Source organism: Oncorhynchus masou, chromosome 28, assembly GCF_036934945.1.
Source record: "Oncorhynchus masou masou isolate Uvic2021 chromosome 28, UVic_Omas_1.1, whole genome shotgun sequence".
NCBI classification, from domain to species: domain Eukaryota; kingdom Metazoa; phylum Chordata; class Actinopteri; order Salmoniformes; family Salmonidae; genus Oncorhynchus; species Oncorhynchus masou.
The window spans coordinates 87,826,413-87,841,803 of record NC_088239.1 but is presented as its reverse complement, the minus strand read 5'-3'; the positions used below and the strand labels follow the sequence as shown (position 1 = coordinate 87,841,803).

Sequence of the window (15,391 nt, the reverse complement as noted above, 5' to 3'; positions counted from 1 at the left end):
AAGAACACAGAGACAGAGAGAGATAGGGAGAGAGAGTGAGAGATAGGGAGGACACAGATATGGAGAGAGAGAGAGAAAGAGAGACAACACAGAGACAGAGAGAGATAGGGAGAGAGAGTGAGAGATAGGGAGGACACAGATATGGAGAGAGAGAGAGAAAGAGAGACAACACAGAGACAGAGAGAGTGAGAGATAGGGAGGACACAGATACAGAGAGAGAAAGATTGAGAGATAGGGAGGACACAGATACACAGATACAGAGAGAGAGAGAGAGAGAGAGAGAGAGGACACAGATACACAGAGAGAGAGAGAGAGAGTGAGAGATAGGGAGGACACAGATACAGAGAGAGAAAGATTGAGAAGAGAGACAGAAATATCGAGAAGAGAGACAGACAGAGAGAAAGAGAACACAGAGACAGAGAGAGACAGAGAGAGACAACACAGAGACAGAGACAGAGAGACACAGAGATAGAGAGAGAGAGAGAACACAGAGACAGAGAGAGATAGGGAGAGAGAGTGAGAGATAGGGAGGACACAGATATGGAGAGAGAAGAGAAAGAGAGACAACACAGAGACAGAGAGAGATAGGGAGAGAGAGTGAGAGATAGGGAGGACACAGATATGGAGAGAGAGAGAGAAAGAGAGACAACACAGAGACAGAGAGAGAGTGAGAGATAGGGAGGACACAGATTCAGAGAGAGAGAGAGACAACACAGAGAGAGAAAGATTGAGAAGTGAGAATATTGATTAGAGACAGAGAGACAGAGAGAGAGAGAGAGAGAGAGAGAGAACACAGAGACAAAGAGTGATATAAAAATATAGAGCATGTCAGTAACCTGAAAACCAGCTGCTGATCTGAGTTGAGTCGTAACACTGACATGTTCTGCATTGAGGAGATCTGTGGTTTCATAAGTCCTTTCAATGGCCTTTCAATACATTTTGTTCAAAAAGCAAAAACATTCAAATACAGTAAATCTAATATCATAATGAGGTTCCCTCCTGTACTCTGAAACCCTGGTAGTTCCCTCCTATACTCTGAAACCCTGGTAGTTCCCTCCTGTACTCTGATACCCTGGTAGTGTTCCCTCCTGTACTCTGAAACCCTGGTAGTTTCCTCCTATACTCTGACACCCTGGTAGTGTTCCCTCCTGTACTCTGACACCCTGGTAGTGTTCCCTCCTATACTCTGAAACCCTGGTAAAATTCAATCCCATACTCTGGTTGTTCCCTCCTATACTCTGATAGCCTGGTAGTGTTCCCTCCTGTACTCTGATACCCTGGTAGTGTTCCCTCCTATACTCTGAAACCCTGGTAAAATTCAATCCCATACTCTGGTTGTTCCCTCCTATACTCTGAAACCCTGGTAGTACTCTCCTATACTCTGAAACCCTGGTAGAGTTCCCTCCTATACTCTGGTAGTTCCCTCCTATACTCCTGGTAGTTCCCTCCTGTACTCTGATACCCTGGTAGAGTTCCCTCCTATACTCTGATACCCTGGTAGTTCCCTCCTATACTCTGGTAGTTCCTCCTATACTCTGGTAGTTCCCTCCTATACTCTGGTTGTTCCCTCCTATACTCTGAAACCCTGGTAGTTCCCTCCTGTACTCTGATACCCTGGTAGTGTTCCCTCCTATACTCTGACACCCTGGTAGTGTTCCCTCCTATACTCTGAAACCCTGGTAAAATTCAATCCCATACTCTGGTTGTTCCCTCCTGTACTCTGATACCCTGGCAGTACTCTCCTGTACTCTGATACCCTGGTAGTGTTCCCTCCTATACTCTGATACCCTGGTAGTGTTCCCTCCTATACTCTGATACCCTGGTAGTGTTCCCTCCTATACTCTGAAACCCTGGTAAAATTCAATCCCAGACTCTGGTTGTTCCCTCCTGTACTCTGATACCCTGGTAGTGTTCCCTCCTGTACTCTGAAACCCTGGTAGTGTTCCCTCCTATACTCTGATACCCTGGTAGTTCCCTCCTATACTCTGGTTGTTCCCTCCTGTACTCTGATACCCTGGTAGAGTTCCCTCCTATACTCTGAAACCCTGGTAGTTCCCTCCTATACTCTGGTAGTTCCCTCCTGTACTCTGATACCCTGGTAGTGTTCCCTCCTGTACTCTGAAACCCTGGTAGTTCCCTCCTGTACTCTGAAACCCTGGTAGTTCCCTCCTATACTCTGGTAGTTCCCTCCTATACTCTGAAACCCTGGTAGTTCCCTCCTATACTCTGACACCCTGGTAGTGTTCCCTCCTATACTCTGAAACCCTGGTAAAATTCCCTCCCAGACTCTGGTTGTTCCCTCCTGTACTCTGATACCCTGGTAGTGTTCCCTCCTGTACTCTGAAACCCTGGTAGAGTTCCCTCCTATACTCTGAAACCCTGGTAGTTCCCTCCTATACTCTGGTTGTTCCTCCTATACTCTGGTAGTTCCCTCCTGTACTCTGATACCCTGGTAGAGTTCCTCCTATACTCTGAAACCCTGGTAGTTCCCTCCTATACTCTGAGTTCCCTCCTATACCCTGGTAGTTCAATCCTGTACTCTGATACCTGGTAGTGTTCCCTCCTATACTCTGATACCCTGGTAGTTCCCTCCTGTACTCTGATACCCTGGTAGTGTTCCCTCCTATACTCTGAAACCCTGGTAAAATTCAATCCCATACTCTGGTTGTTCCCTCCTGTACTCTGATACCCTGGTAGTGTTCCCTCCTATACTCTGAAACCTTGGTAGAGTTCCCTCCTGTACTCTGACATGGTTCGGGTGAGGAGCTTATGTACAGTGCCTATCGTTAATTATGATAACTGTTCATGTTTCTTACAGTATAGACAGAAGGTCATAAGTAGCCCTTCTCAGGATATATCCCAAATGGCACCCTATTCCCTATATAGTGCACTACTTTAGACCAGAGCCCTAGTCCCTATATAGTGCACTACTTTAGACCAGAGCCCTAGTCCCTATATAGTGCACTACTTTAGACCAGAGCCCTATTCCCTATATAGTGCACTACTTTAGACCAGGCCCTATTCCCTATATAGTGCACTACTTTAGACCAGAGCCCTATTCCCTATATAGTGCACTACTTTAGACCAGGCCCTATTCCCTATATAATGCACTACTTTAGACCAGAGCCCTATTCCCTATGTAGTGAGCACTACTTTAGATCAGAGCCCTATTCCCTACATAATGCACTACTTTAGACCAGAGCCCTATTCCCTATATAGTGCACTACTTTAGACCAGGCCCTATTCCCTATATAATGCACTACTTTAGACCAGAGCCCTATTCCCTATATAGTGCACTACTTTAGACCAGGCCCTATTCCCTATTCCCTATATAATGCACTACTTTAGACCAGAGCCCTATTCCCTATATAGTGCACTACCTTAGACCAGGCCCTATTCCCTATATAATGCACTACTTTAGACCAGAGCCCTATTCCCTATATAGTGCACTACTTTAGACCAGAGCCCTATTCCCTATATAATGCACTACTTTAGACCAGAGCCCTATTCCCTATATAGTGCACTACTTTAGACCAGAGCCCTATTCCCTATATAGTGCACTACGTTTTACACAAATCCTCACATAAAACATATTTGGTGTTGTATCAAGGTCAGGGCCTCTCTACCCTCAAGGCTCTGGTCAAAAGCACTGTGTTACATAGGGAATAAGGTGCAGTTTGGGATGGGCCCCTAGTCTGTAGTCCATCCAGTCAGTCAGATGTCTTTGCTTGAATAAGGCAACTCGACAGATGGGTATCAATCTATACTGTAACATACTATATCTCTGTTTGTGCAGGTCTACTTTCTGTTGTTTTTCAGAGTGCCAGATAGAGAGTCATCTGATCCAGGTCTTTAATACCAAACATTCCTTGGTCAGGTTTTAAAGGATTGTGTTATAACCTATTTCTTACAGACCAAATGTATTGTGAATACAATGAAACTAGTGGCAAGCCCAATCCAACCCAAACACTGTGCTCCTCTGGTTGGAATGGTGGTGTGTTGTCCTTGCTCTGGGGTGAAGTTTCCTCTAGGTACAGATCCAGCTTCCCCTCATCCAATCCTGACCTTCATCTGTAGTCGTAAAAATCTAAAACTGACCCTTTATTCGGGGCAACTTCCACCGTTGTCCTACTGAAGGGAGTGACAGAGTGACAGGGGGGGGGGGGGGGGGCATTGTCAGGATAAGGGTCAGACACAGGCTCACAAAGGTGGGTCAAAGGTCAAAGTTAAAAATAATTATGTCAATGCAGCCAAGTTCCAGGCGTCAGAGGGTTCTGTTAGTAGCCGTGAGGAGGAATAGGAGGAGGAGGAGGAGGGTTTAGGGAGGAGGGAGATCAGAGCCTTGATTAACCAATGAGCTCCTCCCTCCCTGCAGTCCCAAGAGTAACAGAGAGTTGTGGGTAGTGTAGTTAAAGTAATGAGGTCACATGATAGTACAGCAGTGGCAGCTCTCTTTCTTCTCTATACCTGCTGGGGAGGGGAGTTCCTTGGTGGCCGTGGCAGAGCTCTCGTCCTTCCCCTCCGACGACAGTTCGGTGGTGTCGCTGAGCGGCCGGGCGCCGGACACCAGGTCGGCGGCGTTGCCGTCCATGGTGGAGTAACCGTCTGTCACCGTTTTCTCCCGTAGCGACTTCTCATCGTCCTCATCAATCAGGACGATCTCAGCCTTGATCGTGCCGTTGAATCCCAGCAGCCTCTTGGTCTCATCCTGGTCATCTACATTATGATTGAAGATCATCGTGATCGGCTTCTCTGCCGTAGCCTGGGGAGCCTTCGTCACCTCACCTTCGTATATCACCTCCCGGCAGGGTGGAGGCTGGGTGGTGATAGGGGCGTGGGGCTGGGGCATCTTGTGGGCCGTGGTGGCAGAGCTAGGGACCGCTGGGGGGGTAGTGTAGGTGTAGTTGGTAGGGAGGTCAGCGGAGTGGTCAATGGACCTGGGGGAGATTTTGGGGTCATCAGCGTCGGCGGGGTTGACAGTGACCTTAGCCTTGCCTCCCTGAGCACAGCCGCTGGTCGCCCCGACCCGCTTCATCAGCTCATCCACCTGTTGGGAGCTCCAGCGGTGAACCCCATTGTCCAGGGTAGAGGACCCCCCCGAGCGGACCTCGTAGACAACATTCCGGCCGTCGTCGAAAACCTTGACCCCGCAGTCAGGCACTTCATCAGGGCTGACTGCAGACGCTGACAGGATCCTGGTGTCCCTGTCTTTCTGTCCTTCTCCACGTTGATCTCCATGGCGTACATCACTGGATAAAAGACAGGCAGACGGACGGACGGACGGACGGACGGAGGAGGGAGGGAGAGAGAGAAAGAAGATATCATGTTACCATTATAGTAAATCTCTGGGTGACAGACAGACAGACAGACAGACAGACAGACAGACAGACAGACAGACAGACAGACAGGATATCATGTGGTTTCAACTATAGTACAACTCTGGGTGATTATTTAAGATACTATTTGAAGATATAGAGTTTCAGATATTTTTGGAAGATGGGCAGGAAGCTTTCCCACAAGGACCTAAGTTGGCGGAACGGAGTGCTCTCGTTGGGGTGTAGGGTTTGAGCCTGAAAGTAGGGAGGGGTAGCTCCTCTTGCTGCTCCGTAGGCATGGTCTTGTAGCGGATGCGAGCTTCGACTGGAAGCCAGTGGAGTGTGCGGATGAGTGGGGTGACGTGGGAGGACTTGGTAAGGTTGAACACCAGGTGGGCTGCAGTGCCCTGCCCAGAAAGGGTGTAGAGGAGGATCTGATAGAGCCTGAGACACCCAGCCCAGAAAGGGTGTAGAGGAGGATCTGATAGAGTCTGAGAAGCCCAGCCCTGAGAGGGTGGAGAGGAGGATCTGATAGAGCCTGAGACGCCCAGCCCTGAGAGGGTGGAGAGGAGGATCTGATGGAGCCTGAGACGCCCAGCCCTGAGAGGGTGGAGAGGAGGATCTGATAGAGCCTGAGACTCCCAGCCCTGAGAGGGTGGAGAGGAGGATCTGATAGAGCCTGAGACACCCAGCCCTGAGAGGGTGGAGAGGAGGATCTGATAGAGCCTGAGACAACCTGCCCTGAGAGGGGGAGAGGAGGATCTGATAGAGCCTGAGACACCCAGCCCTGAGAGGGGGAGAGGAGGATCTGATAGAGCCTGAGACGCCCAGCCCTGAGAGGGTGGAGAGGAGGATCTGATAGAGCCTGAGACACCCAGCCCTGAGAGGGTGGAGAGGAGGATCTGATAGAGCCTGAGCCCTGACACCCAGCCCTGAGAGGGTGGTGAGGAGGATCTGATAGAGCCTGAGACGCCCAGCCCTGAGAGGGTGGAGAGGAGGATCTGATGGAGAGCCTGAGACACCCAGCCCTGAGAGGGTGGAGAGGAGGATCTGATAGAGCCTGAGACACCCAGCCCTGAGAGGGTGGAGAGGAGGATCTGATAGAGACTGAGATGCCGAGCGCTGAGAGGGTGGAGAGGAGGATCTGATAGAGCCTGAGACACCCAGCCCTGAGAGGGTGGAGAGGAGGATCTGATGGTTCCCGGTGTCCAAGGCAGCAGATAGATCTAGGAGGATGAGAACAGAGGAGAGAGAGTCAGCTTTGGCAGTGCGGAGAGCCTCTGTGACAAGAGTGAAAAGTGTTTCCTACGAGTAGAGGCAGAAGCTTGAAATGTAGAGTGATAAAATTGGCTTTAGCAGGGGACCCAGAGGAAGAGAAAGTAGAGAGGAGGAAGAGGAAGTGTGATATGTCCTCCGGATGTTTAGTTTTCCTCCATTTACACTCAGCTGCCCGCAGCCCTGTCCTGTAAGCTCGCAATGAGTAACTCAGCCACGGAGCAGGGGAGTAGGCAAACAGCCTCTAGTAAAGGCCAACTGTATTGTCTGCCTTGTGAGTGGGAGGGGACTGGAAAAGGGTCAAAAGGAGAGAAAATAGAGAGTTGGAAAGAAATTAATAGAAGGCAGTAGTCGGGAGGTACGAACAGCGGTGAGCCTTCGTCAGGACATTAGCTTATCAAGGTGTCAAGATCATTGATGAACTCTCTAAGGGTTACAGTGAGATTAGTAGGAGAACAGAGACCTGGAGGGGGTTCAGTGAGATTAGTAGGAGAACAGAGACCTGGAGGGGGTCACCGTGAGATTAGTAGGAGAACAGAGACCTAGAGGGGGGTTACAGTGAGATTAGTAGGAGAACAGAGACCTGGTGGGGGTCATAGTGAGATTAGTAGGAGAACAGAGACCTGGAGGGGGGTCATAGTGAGATTAGTAGGAGAACAGAGACCTGGAGGGGGTTGCAGTGAGATTAGTAGGAGAACAGAGACCTGGAGGGGGTCACAGTGAGATTAGTAGGAGAACAGAGACCTGGAGGGGGTCACAGTGAGATTAGTAGGAGAACAGAGACCTGGAGGGGGTTACAGTGAGATTAGTAGGAGAACAGAGACCTGGAGGGGGGTTACAGTGAGATAAGTAGGAGAACAGAGACCTGGAGGGGTTACAGTGAGATTAGTAGGAGAACAGAGACCTGGAGGGGGTCATAGTGAGATTAGTAGGAGAACAGAGACCTGGAGGGGGTTACAGTGAGATTAGTAGGAGAACAGAGACCTGGAGGGGTTACAGTGAGATTAGTAGGAGAACAGAGACCTGGAGGGGGTTACAGTGAGATAAGTAGGAGAACAGAGACCTGGAGGGGTTACAGTGAGATTAGTAGGAGAACAGAGACCTGGAGGGGGTCATAGTGAGATTAGTAGGAGAACAGAGACCTGGAGGGGTTACAGTGAGATTAGTAGGAGAACAGAGACCTGGAGGGGGTCATAGTGAGATTAGTAGGAGAACAGAGACCTGGAGGAGGTTACAGTGAGATTAGTAGGAGAACAGAGACCTGGAGGAGGTTACAGTGAGATTAGTAGGAGAACAGAGACCTGGAGGGGGGTTGCAGTGAGATTAGTAGGAGAACAGAGACCTGAGGGGGTTACAGTGAGATTAGTAGGAGAACAGAGACCTGGAGGGGGTCACAGTGAGATTAGTAGGAGAACAGAGACCTGGAGGGGGTCACCGTGAGATTAGTAGGAGAACAGAGACCTGGAGGGGGTTACAGTGAGATTAGTAGGAGAACAGAGACCTGGAGGGGGTCATAGTGAGATTAGTAGGAGAACAGCCTCCAGTAAACATGAGGTTAGAGTATTGTCTGCCTTGTGAGTTGGAGGGGATCGGAAAAATAAATCAATCGAAGGCGACGTCGGGAGGTTGAAGTCACCAAGTATAGCGGTTAGCCATCGTCTGGAAGTGAGTTTATCAAAGTGTCAAGCTCGTTGGATGAACTCTCCAAGGCGTCTAGCTCATTGGATGAACTCTCTAAGGTGTCGAGCTCATTGGATATGCTCTCCAAGGGCTTCTGGTGGGCGATAGATGACAATAATGTTAAGGAACCAGTCCCAGCAACCAGTCCCAGGAACCAGTCCCAGGAACCAGTCCCAGGAACCAGTCCCAGCAACCAGTCCCAGCAACCAGTCCCAGCAACCAGTCTCAGCAACCAGTCCCAGGAACCAGTCCCAGGAACCAGTCCCAGGAACCAGTCCAGTCCCAGGAACCAGTCCCAGGAACCAGTCCCAGGAACCAGTCCCAGGAACCAGTCCCAGGAACCAGTCCCAGAGCCCAGTCCCAGCAACCAGTCCCAGGAACCAGTCCCAGGAACCAGTCCCAGGAACCAGTCCAGTCCCAGGAACCAGTCCCAGGAACCAGTCCCAGGAACCAGTCCAGTCCCAGGAACCAGTCCCAGAGCCCAGTCCCAGCAACCAGTCCCAGGAACCAGTCCCAGCAACCAGTCCCAGAGCCCAGTCCCAGGAACCAGTCCAGTCCCAGCAACCAGTCCCAGCAACCAGTCCCAGCAACCAGTCCCAGGAACCAGTCCCAGCAACCAGTCCAGTCCCAGGAACCAGTCCAGTCCCAGGAACCAGTCCAGTCCCAGGAACCAGTCCCAGGAACCAGTCCCAGCAACCAGTCCCAGAGCCCAGTCCCAGGAACCAGTCCCAGGAACCAGTCCCAGCAACCAGTCCCAGGAACCAGTCCCAGAGCCCAGTCCCAGCAACCAGTCCCAGAGCCCAGTCCCAGGAACCAGTCCCAGGAACCAGTCCCAGCAACCAGTCCCAGAGCCCAGTCCCAGGAACCAGTCCCAGGAACCAGTCCCAGCAACCAGTCCCAGAGCCCAGTCCCAGAGCCCAGTCCCAGGAACCAGTCCCAGGAACCAGTCCCAGCAACCAGTCCCAGGAACCAGTCCCAGAGCCCAGTCCCAGCAACCAGTCCCAGAGCCCAGTCCCAGGAACCAGTCCCAGGAACCAGTCCCAGCAACCAGTCCCAGAGCCCAGTCCCAGGAACCAGTCCCAGGAACCAGTCCCAGCAACCAGTCCCAGAGCCCAGTCCCAGGAACCAGTCCCAGGAACCAGTCCCAGGAAACAGTCCCAGGAACCAGTCCCAGAGCCCAGTCCCAGCAACCAGTCCCAGAGCCCAGTCCCAGGAACCAGTCCCAGGAAACAGTCCCAGGAACCAGTCCCAGAGCCCAGTCCCAGTCCAGTCCCAGGAACCAGTCCCAGGAAACAGTCCCAGGAACCAGTCCCAGGAACCAGTCCCAGGAACCAGTCCCAGCAACCAGTCCCAGGAACCAGTCCCAGTCCCAGCAACCAGTCCCAGGAACCAGTCCCAGGAACCAGTCCCAGCAACCAGTCCCAGGAACCAGTCCCAGCAACCAGTCCCAGGGTAGTGTTAATATGTTGAACTGATCAGCCGGTCCCAGGAACCAGTCAGGAACCAGTTCTGAGTTTGAGTTTATTTTATTTTTACAGGGACAGTGCACATGAATCAACGTTTCAGTATAAGTGCTGGTTTTAGCCAGTCGGCTAATTTTGACCTGGAGTCCCTGGGCAAGTTTTTCCCAAAACAATTACAATAACAATACAGACACACCATGAGTAGTGAGCACATGCAGAACAACATAGAACAAGAGACACGCAGCACACAGACAGAGACACGTAGAACAAGAGACACGTAGAACAAGAGACACGTAGCACACAGACAGATACACAGAACAAGAGAAACGTAGCACGCAGACAGAGAAACATAGAACAAGAGACACATAGAACAAGAGACACATAGAACAAGAGACACGTAGCACGCAGACAGAGACACATAGAACAAGAGACACGTAGCACGCAGACAGAACAACATAGAACAAGAGACACGTAGCACGCAGACAGAACAACATAGAACAAGAGACACGTAGCACGCAGACAGAACAACATAGAACAAGAGACACGTAGCACGCAGACAGAGAAACATAGAACAAGAGACACGTAGAACAAGAGACACGTAGCACCCAGACAGAGACACATAGAACAAGAGACACGTAGCACGCAGACAGAGACACATAGAACAAGAAACATGTAGCACGCAGACAGAACAACATAGAACAAGAGACACGTAGCACGCAGACAGAACAACATAGAACAAGAGACACGTAGCACGCAGACAGAACAACATAGAACAAGAGACACGTAGCACGCAGACAGAGAAACATAGAACAAGAGACACGTAGAACAAGAGACACGTAGCACCCAGACAGAGACACATAGAACAAGAGACACGTAGCACGCAGACAGAGAAACATAGAACAAGAGACACGTAGCACGCAGACAGAGAAACATAGAACAAGAGACACGTAGCACGCAGACAGAGACACATAGAACAAGAGACACGTAGCACGCAGACAGAACAACATAGAACAAGAGACACGTAGCACGCAGACAGAGAAACATAGAACAAGAGACACGTAGCACCCAGACAGAGCAATAACAAAAAAAAACAACAGTGTTTCCACACCTCACCAGCTACAGACAACAGGCAACATGGAAAGTGACAACACACAGCTAGGGATGTTCATTAGTCTGATTGACCTATAGCCATGTCTTTATGTTTTTTGTGAAAGTGTGATCGGTGGTACAGTTATGTGTGTCAGACTAACGGTGCTTTTCCTTAAGGGAACTAAACAGTCACCTCTCATGGCAGACCTTGTGGATCTGCTGCCATATGTTTGGGTTTTCTGTTGAACAGAAGTACTGAGTGGAGGGGGAGGAGCCTGGCCATTTAGGATCTTGAATACAAGACATGCGTCGGTGTCTTGTACATGCTTTCTGAGGATGTAGCAGTGATGATGGCTATTGGGCTTCCTATCAAGCACTTTGAGAGCCTGTTTGTAGACAGACTGAATAGGTTTTAATGTTGTACAGCAAGCTGGGCCCATCTAGTCAAGCAGTATGTTTAAGTGGGGGAGTATCATAGATTTGAAGTACAGTTTTGCTACCTCTGTAGTGAAACAATTTCGTATAAATCGGAAAATTAGCGAGGTTGAATTTGGTCATTTGAGTTGCCTTTTTCACCTGCTTTTTAAAAGACAGGTACTTAAAATCTTAAAATCAGATACCAGCTGGAGCTTCTCCCCTGACACATAGACATACAGACATCTGGCTCAGTAGCATCAGATACCAGCTGGAGCTTCTCCCCTGACACATAGACATCTGGCTCAGTAGCATCAGATACCAGCTGGAGCTTCTCCCCTGACACATAGACATCTGGCTCAGTAGCATCAGATACCAGCTGGAGCTTCTCCCCTGACACACAGACATCTGGTTCAGTAGCATCAGATACCAACTGGAGCTTCTCCCCTGACACATAGACATCTGGCTCAGTAGCATCAGATACCACCTGGAGCTTCTCCCCTGACACATAGACATCTGGCTCAGTAGCATCAGATACCAGCTGGAGCTTCTCCCTGACACATAGACATCTGGCTCAGTAGCATCAGATACCAGCTGGAGCTTCTCCCCTGACACACAGACATCTGGTTCAGTAGCATCAGATACCAACTGGAGCTTCTCCCCATGACACATAGACATACAGACATCTGGCTCAGTAGCATCAGATACCAGCTGGAGCTTCTCCCCTGACACATAGACATCTGGTTCAGTAGCATCAGATACCAGCTGGAGCTTCTCCCCTGACACACAGACATCTGGCTCAGTAGCATCAGATACCACCTGGAGCTCCTCCCCTGACACATAGACACATAGACATCTGTCTAAGTGGCATCAGATACCAGCTGGAGCTTCTCCCCTGACACATAGACATACAGACATCTGGCTCAGTAGCATCAGATACCAGCTGGAGCTTCTCCCCTGACACATAGACATCTGGTTCAGTAGCATCAGATACCAGCTGGAGCTTCTCCCCTGACACATAGACATCTGGCTCAGTAGCATCAGATACCAGCTGGAGCTTCTCCCCTGACACACAGACATCTGGCTCAGTAACATCAGATACCAGCTGGAGCTTCTCCCCTGACATACAGACATCTGGCTCAGTAGCATCAGATACCAGCTGGAGCTTCTCCCCTGACACATAGACATCTGGTTCAGTAGCATCAGATACCAGCTGGAGCTTCTCCCCTGACACATAGACATCTGGCTCAGTAGCATCAGATACCAGCTGGAGCTTCTCCCCTGACACATAGACATCTGGTTCAGTAGCATCAGATACCAGCTGGAGCTTCTCCCCTGACACATAGACATCTGGCTCAGTAGCATCAGATACCACCTGGAGCTTCTCCCCTGACACATAGACATCTGGCTCAGTAGCATCAGATACCACCTGGAGCTTCTCCCCTGACACATAGACATCTGGCTCAGTAGCATCAGATACCAGCTGGAGCTTCTCCCCTGACACATAGACATCTGGTTCAGTAGTATCAGATACCACCTGGAGCTTCTCCCCTGACACATAGACATCTGGTTCAGTAGCATCAGATACCACCTGGAGCTTCTCCCCTGACACATAGACATCTGGCTCAGTAGCATCAGATACCAGCTGGAGCTTCTCCCCTGACACATAGACATCTGGTTCAGTAGCATCAGATACCAGCTGGAGCTTCTCCCCTGACACATAGACATCTGGCTCAGTAGCATCAGATACCACCTGGAGCTTCTCCCCTGACACATAGACATCTGGTTCAGTAGTATCAGATACCACCTGGAGCTTCTCCCCTGACACATAGACATCTGGCTCAGTAGCATCAGATACCACCTGGAGCTTCTCCCCTGACACATAGACATCTGGTTCAGTAGCATCAGATACCACCTGGAGCTTCTCCCCTGACACATAGACATCTGGTTCAGTAGCATCAGATACCACCTGGAGCTTCTCCCCTGACACATAGACATCTGGCTCAGTAGCATCAGATACCACCTGGAGCTTCTCCCCTGACACATAGACATCTGGCTCAGTAGCATCAGATACCACCTGGAGCTTCTCCCCTGACACATAGACATCTGGCTCAGTAGCATCAGATACCAGCTGGAGCTTCTCCCCTGACACATAGACACACAGACATCTGGCTCAGTAGCATCAGATACCAGCTGGAGCTTCTCCCCTGACACATAGACATCTGGCTCAGTAGCATCAGATACCAGCTGGAGCTTCTCCCCTGACACATAGACACATAGACATCTGACTCAGTAGCATCAGATACCAGCTGGAGCTTCTCCCCTGACACATAGACATCTGGCTCAGTAGCATCAGATACCAGCTGGAGCTTCTCCCCTGACACATAGACACACAGACATCTGGCTCAGTAGCATCAGATACCAGCTGGAGCTTCTCCCCTGACACATAGACATCTGGCTCAGTAGCATCAGATACCAGCTGGAGCTTCTCCCCTGACACATAGACATCTGGCTCAGTAGCATCAGATACCACCTGGAGCTTCTCCCCTGACACATAGACACATAGACATCTGGCTCAGTAGCATCAGATACCACCTGGAGCTTCTCCCCTGACACATAGACACATAGACATCTGGCTCAGTAGCATCAGATACCAGCTGGAGCTTCTCCCCTGACACATAGACACATAGACATCTGGTTCAGTAGCATCAGATACCAGCTGGAGCTTCTCCCCTGACACATAGACATCTGACTCAGTAGCATCAGATACCAGCTGGAGCTTCTCCCCTGACACATAGACATCTGGCTCAGTAGCATCAGATACCAGCTGGAGCTTCTCCCCTGACACATAGACATACAGACATCTGGCTCAGTAGCATCAGATACCAGCTGGAGCTTCTCCCCTGACACATAGACATCTGGCTCAGTAGCATCAGATACCACCTGGAGCTTCTCCCCTGACACATAGACATCTGGCTCAGTAGCATCAGATACCAGCTGGAGCTTCTCCCCTGACACATAGACATCTGGTTCAGTAGCATCAGATACCAGCTGGAGCTTCTCCCCTGACACATAGACATCTGGCTCAGTAGCATCAGATACCAGCTGGAGCTTCTCCCCTGACACATAGACATCTGGCTCAGTAGCATCAGATACCAGCTGGAGCTTCTCCCCTGACACACAGACACATAGACATCTGGCTCAGTAGCATCAGATACCAGCTGGAGCTTCTCCCCTGACACATAGACATCTGACTCAGTAGCATCAGATACCAGCTGGAGCTTCTCCCCTGACACATAGACATCTGGCTCAGTAGCATCAGATACCAGCTGGAGCTTCTCCCCTGACACATAGACATCTGGCTCAGTAGCATCAGATACCAGCTGGAGCTTCTCCCCTGACACATAGACATCTGGTTCAGTAGCATCAGATACCACCTGGAGCTTCTCCCCTGACACACAGACATCTGGCTCAGTAGTATCAGATACCAGCTGGAGCTTCTCCCCTGACACATAGACACACAGACATCTGGCTCAGTAGCATCTGTTGTCAACTATGTGAAGGAGATGCAGACAGTGTTTTCACATTGAGATTCAAACATGAATCACTGAGTCACTTTGTACCTTCCTATTGGTGAGTCTGTGGGTTGCGACATTGTACCTCCCTCACTCTCCGTTAGCTAGCTACTACCTGTTACCCCTCCCTGGTCCTAGTACTGTACTCCCTTGGCTCCGGTCCAGACCTCACAACTCCTTCCTCCCCCACCCAGCACCTACCAGGTTTCTTTGGCTGCTCCCCAGAGGCAGGTGCTGTTGAGGCTGTGGCCTGATGAAGAGAAGTGGTGGAGGTGTCTCTGATGTCTGGCTGCTGCTCGGGGAGCTGGCCGGAGAGCTGGTTGAGTAGCTGGGGTGAGGCGTTACTCAGAGCATCTGGTTGGGGCGGAGAGCAGGAGAGGAAGTCAGACTGGACTCTCCCCCCCCACCCCAGCACAAACTCAATCTCTCTCTCTTTGTAACTGTCCCTTTCTCGCTCTCTACCCCCTCTCTCTCCCTCTCTCCCTCTCTCTCTGTATTCCTCTCTCCCTCCCCCTCTATCTCTCTCCCCCCTCTCTCTCCCTCTCTCTCTGTATTCCTCTCTCCCTCCCCCTCTATCTCT

At 50.6% G+C, this 15,391-nt stretch overlaps 1 protein-coding gene across 1 annotated transcript in view; it reads right to left on the bottom strand.

The window, feature by feature from the left end:
* The window catches only part of LOC135518452 (A-kinase anchor protein 2-like), a 121,408-nt gene extending 106,252 nt beyond the window's left edge, over positions 1-15,156 (bottom strand). Inside the window, 3 exon segments of the mRNA XM_064943628.1 lie at positions 4,468-5,202; positions 5,205-5,249; positions 15,013-15,156. Coding sequence (XP_064799700.1) covers positions 4,468-5,202; positions 5,205-5,247 — 778 coding nt within the window. The 5' untranslated portion in view covers positions 5,248-5,249; positions 15,013-15,156.
* Positions 15,157-15,391: the final 235 nt, after the last annotated feature.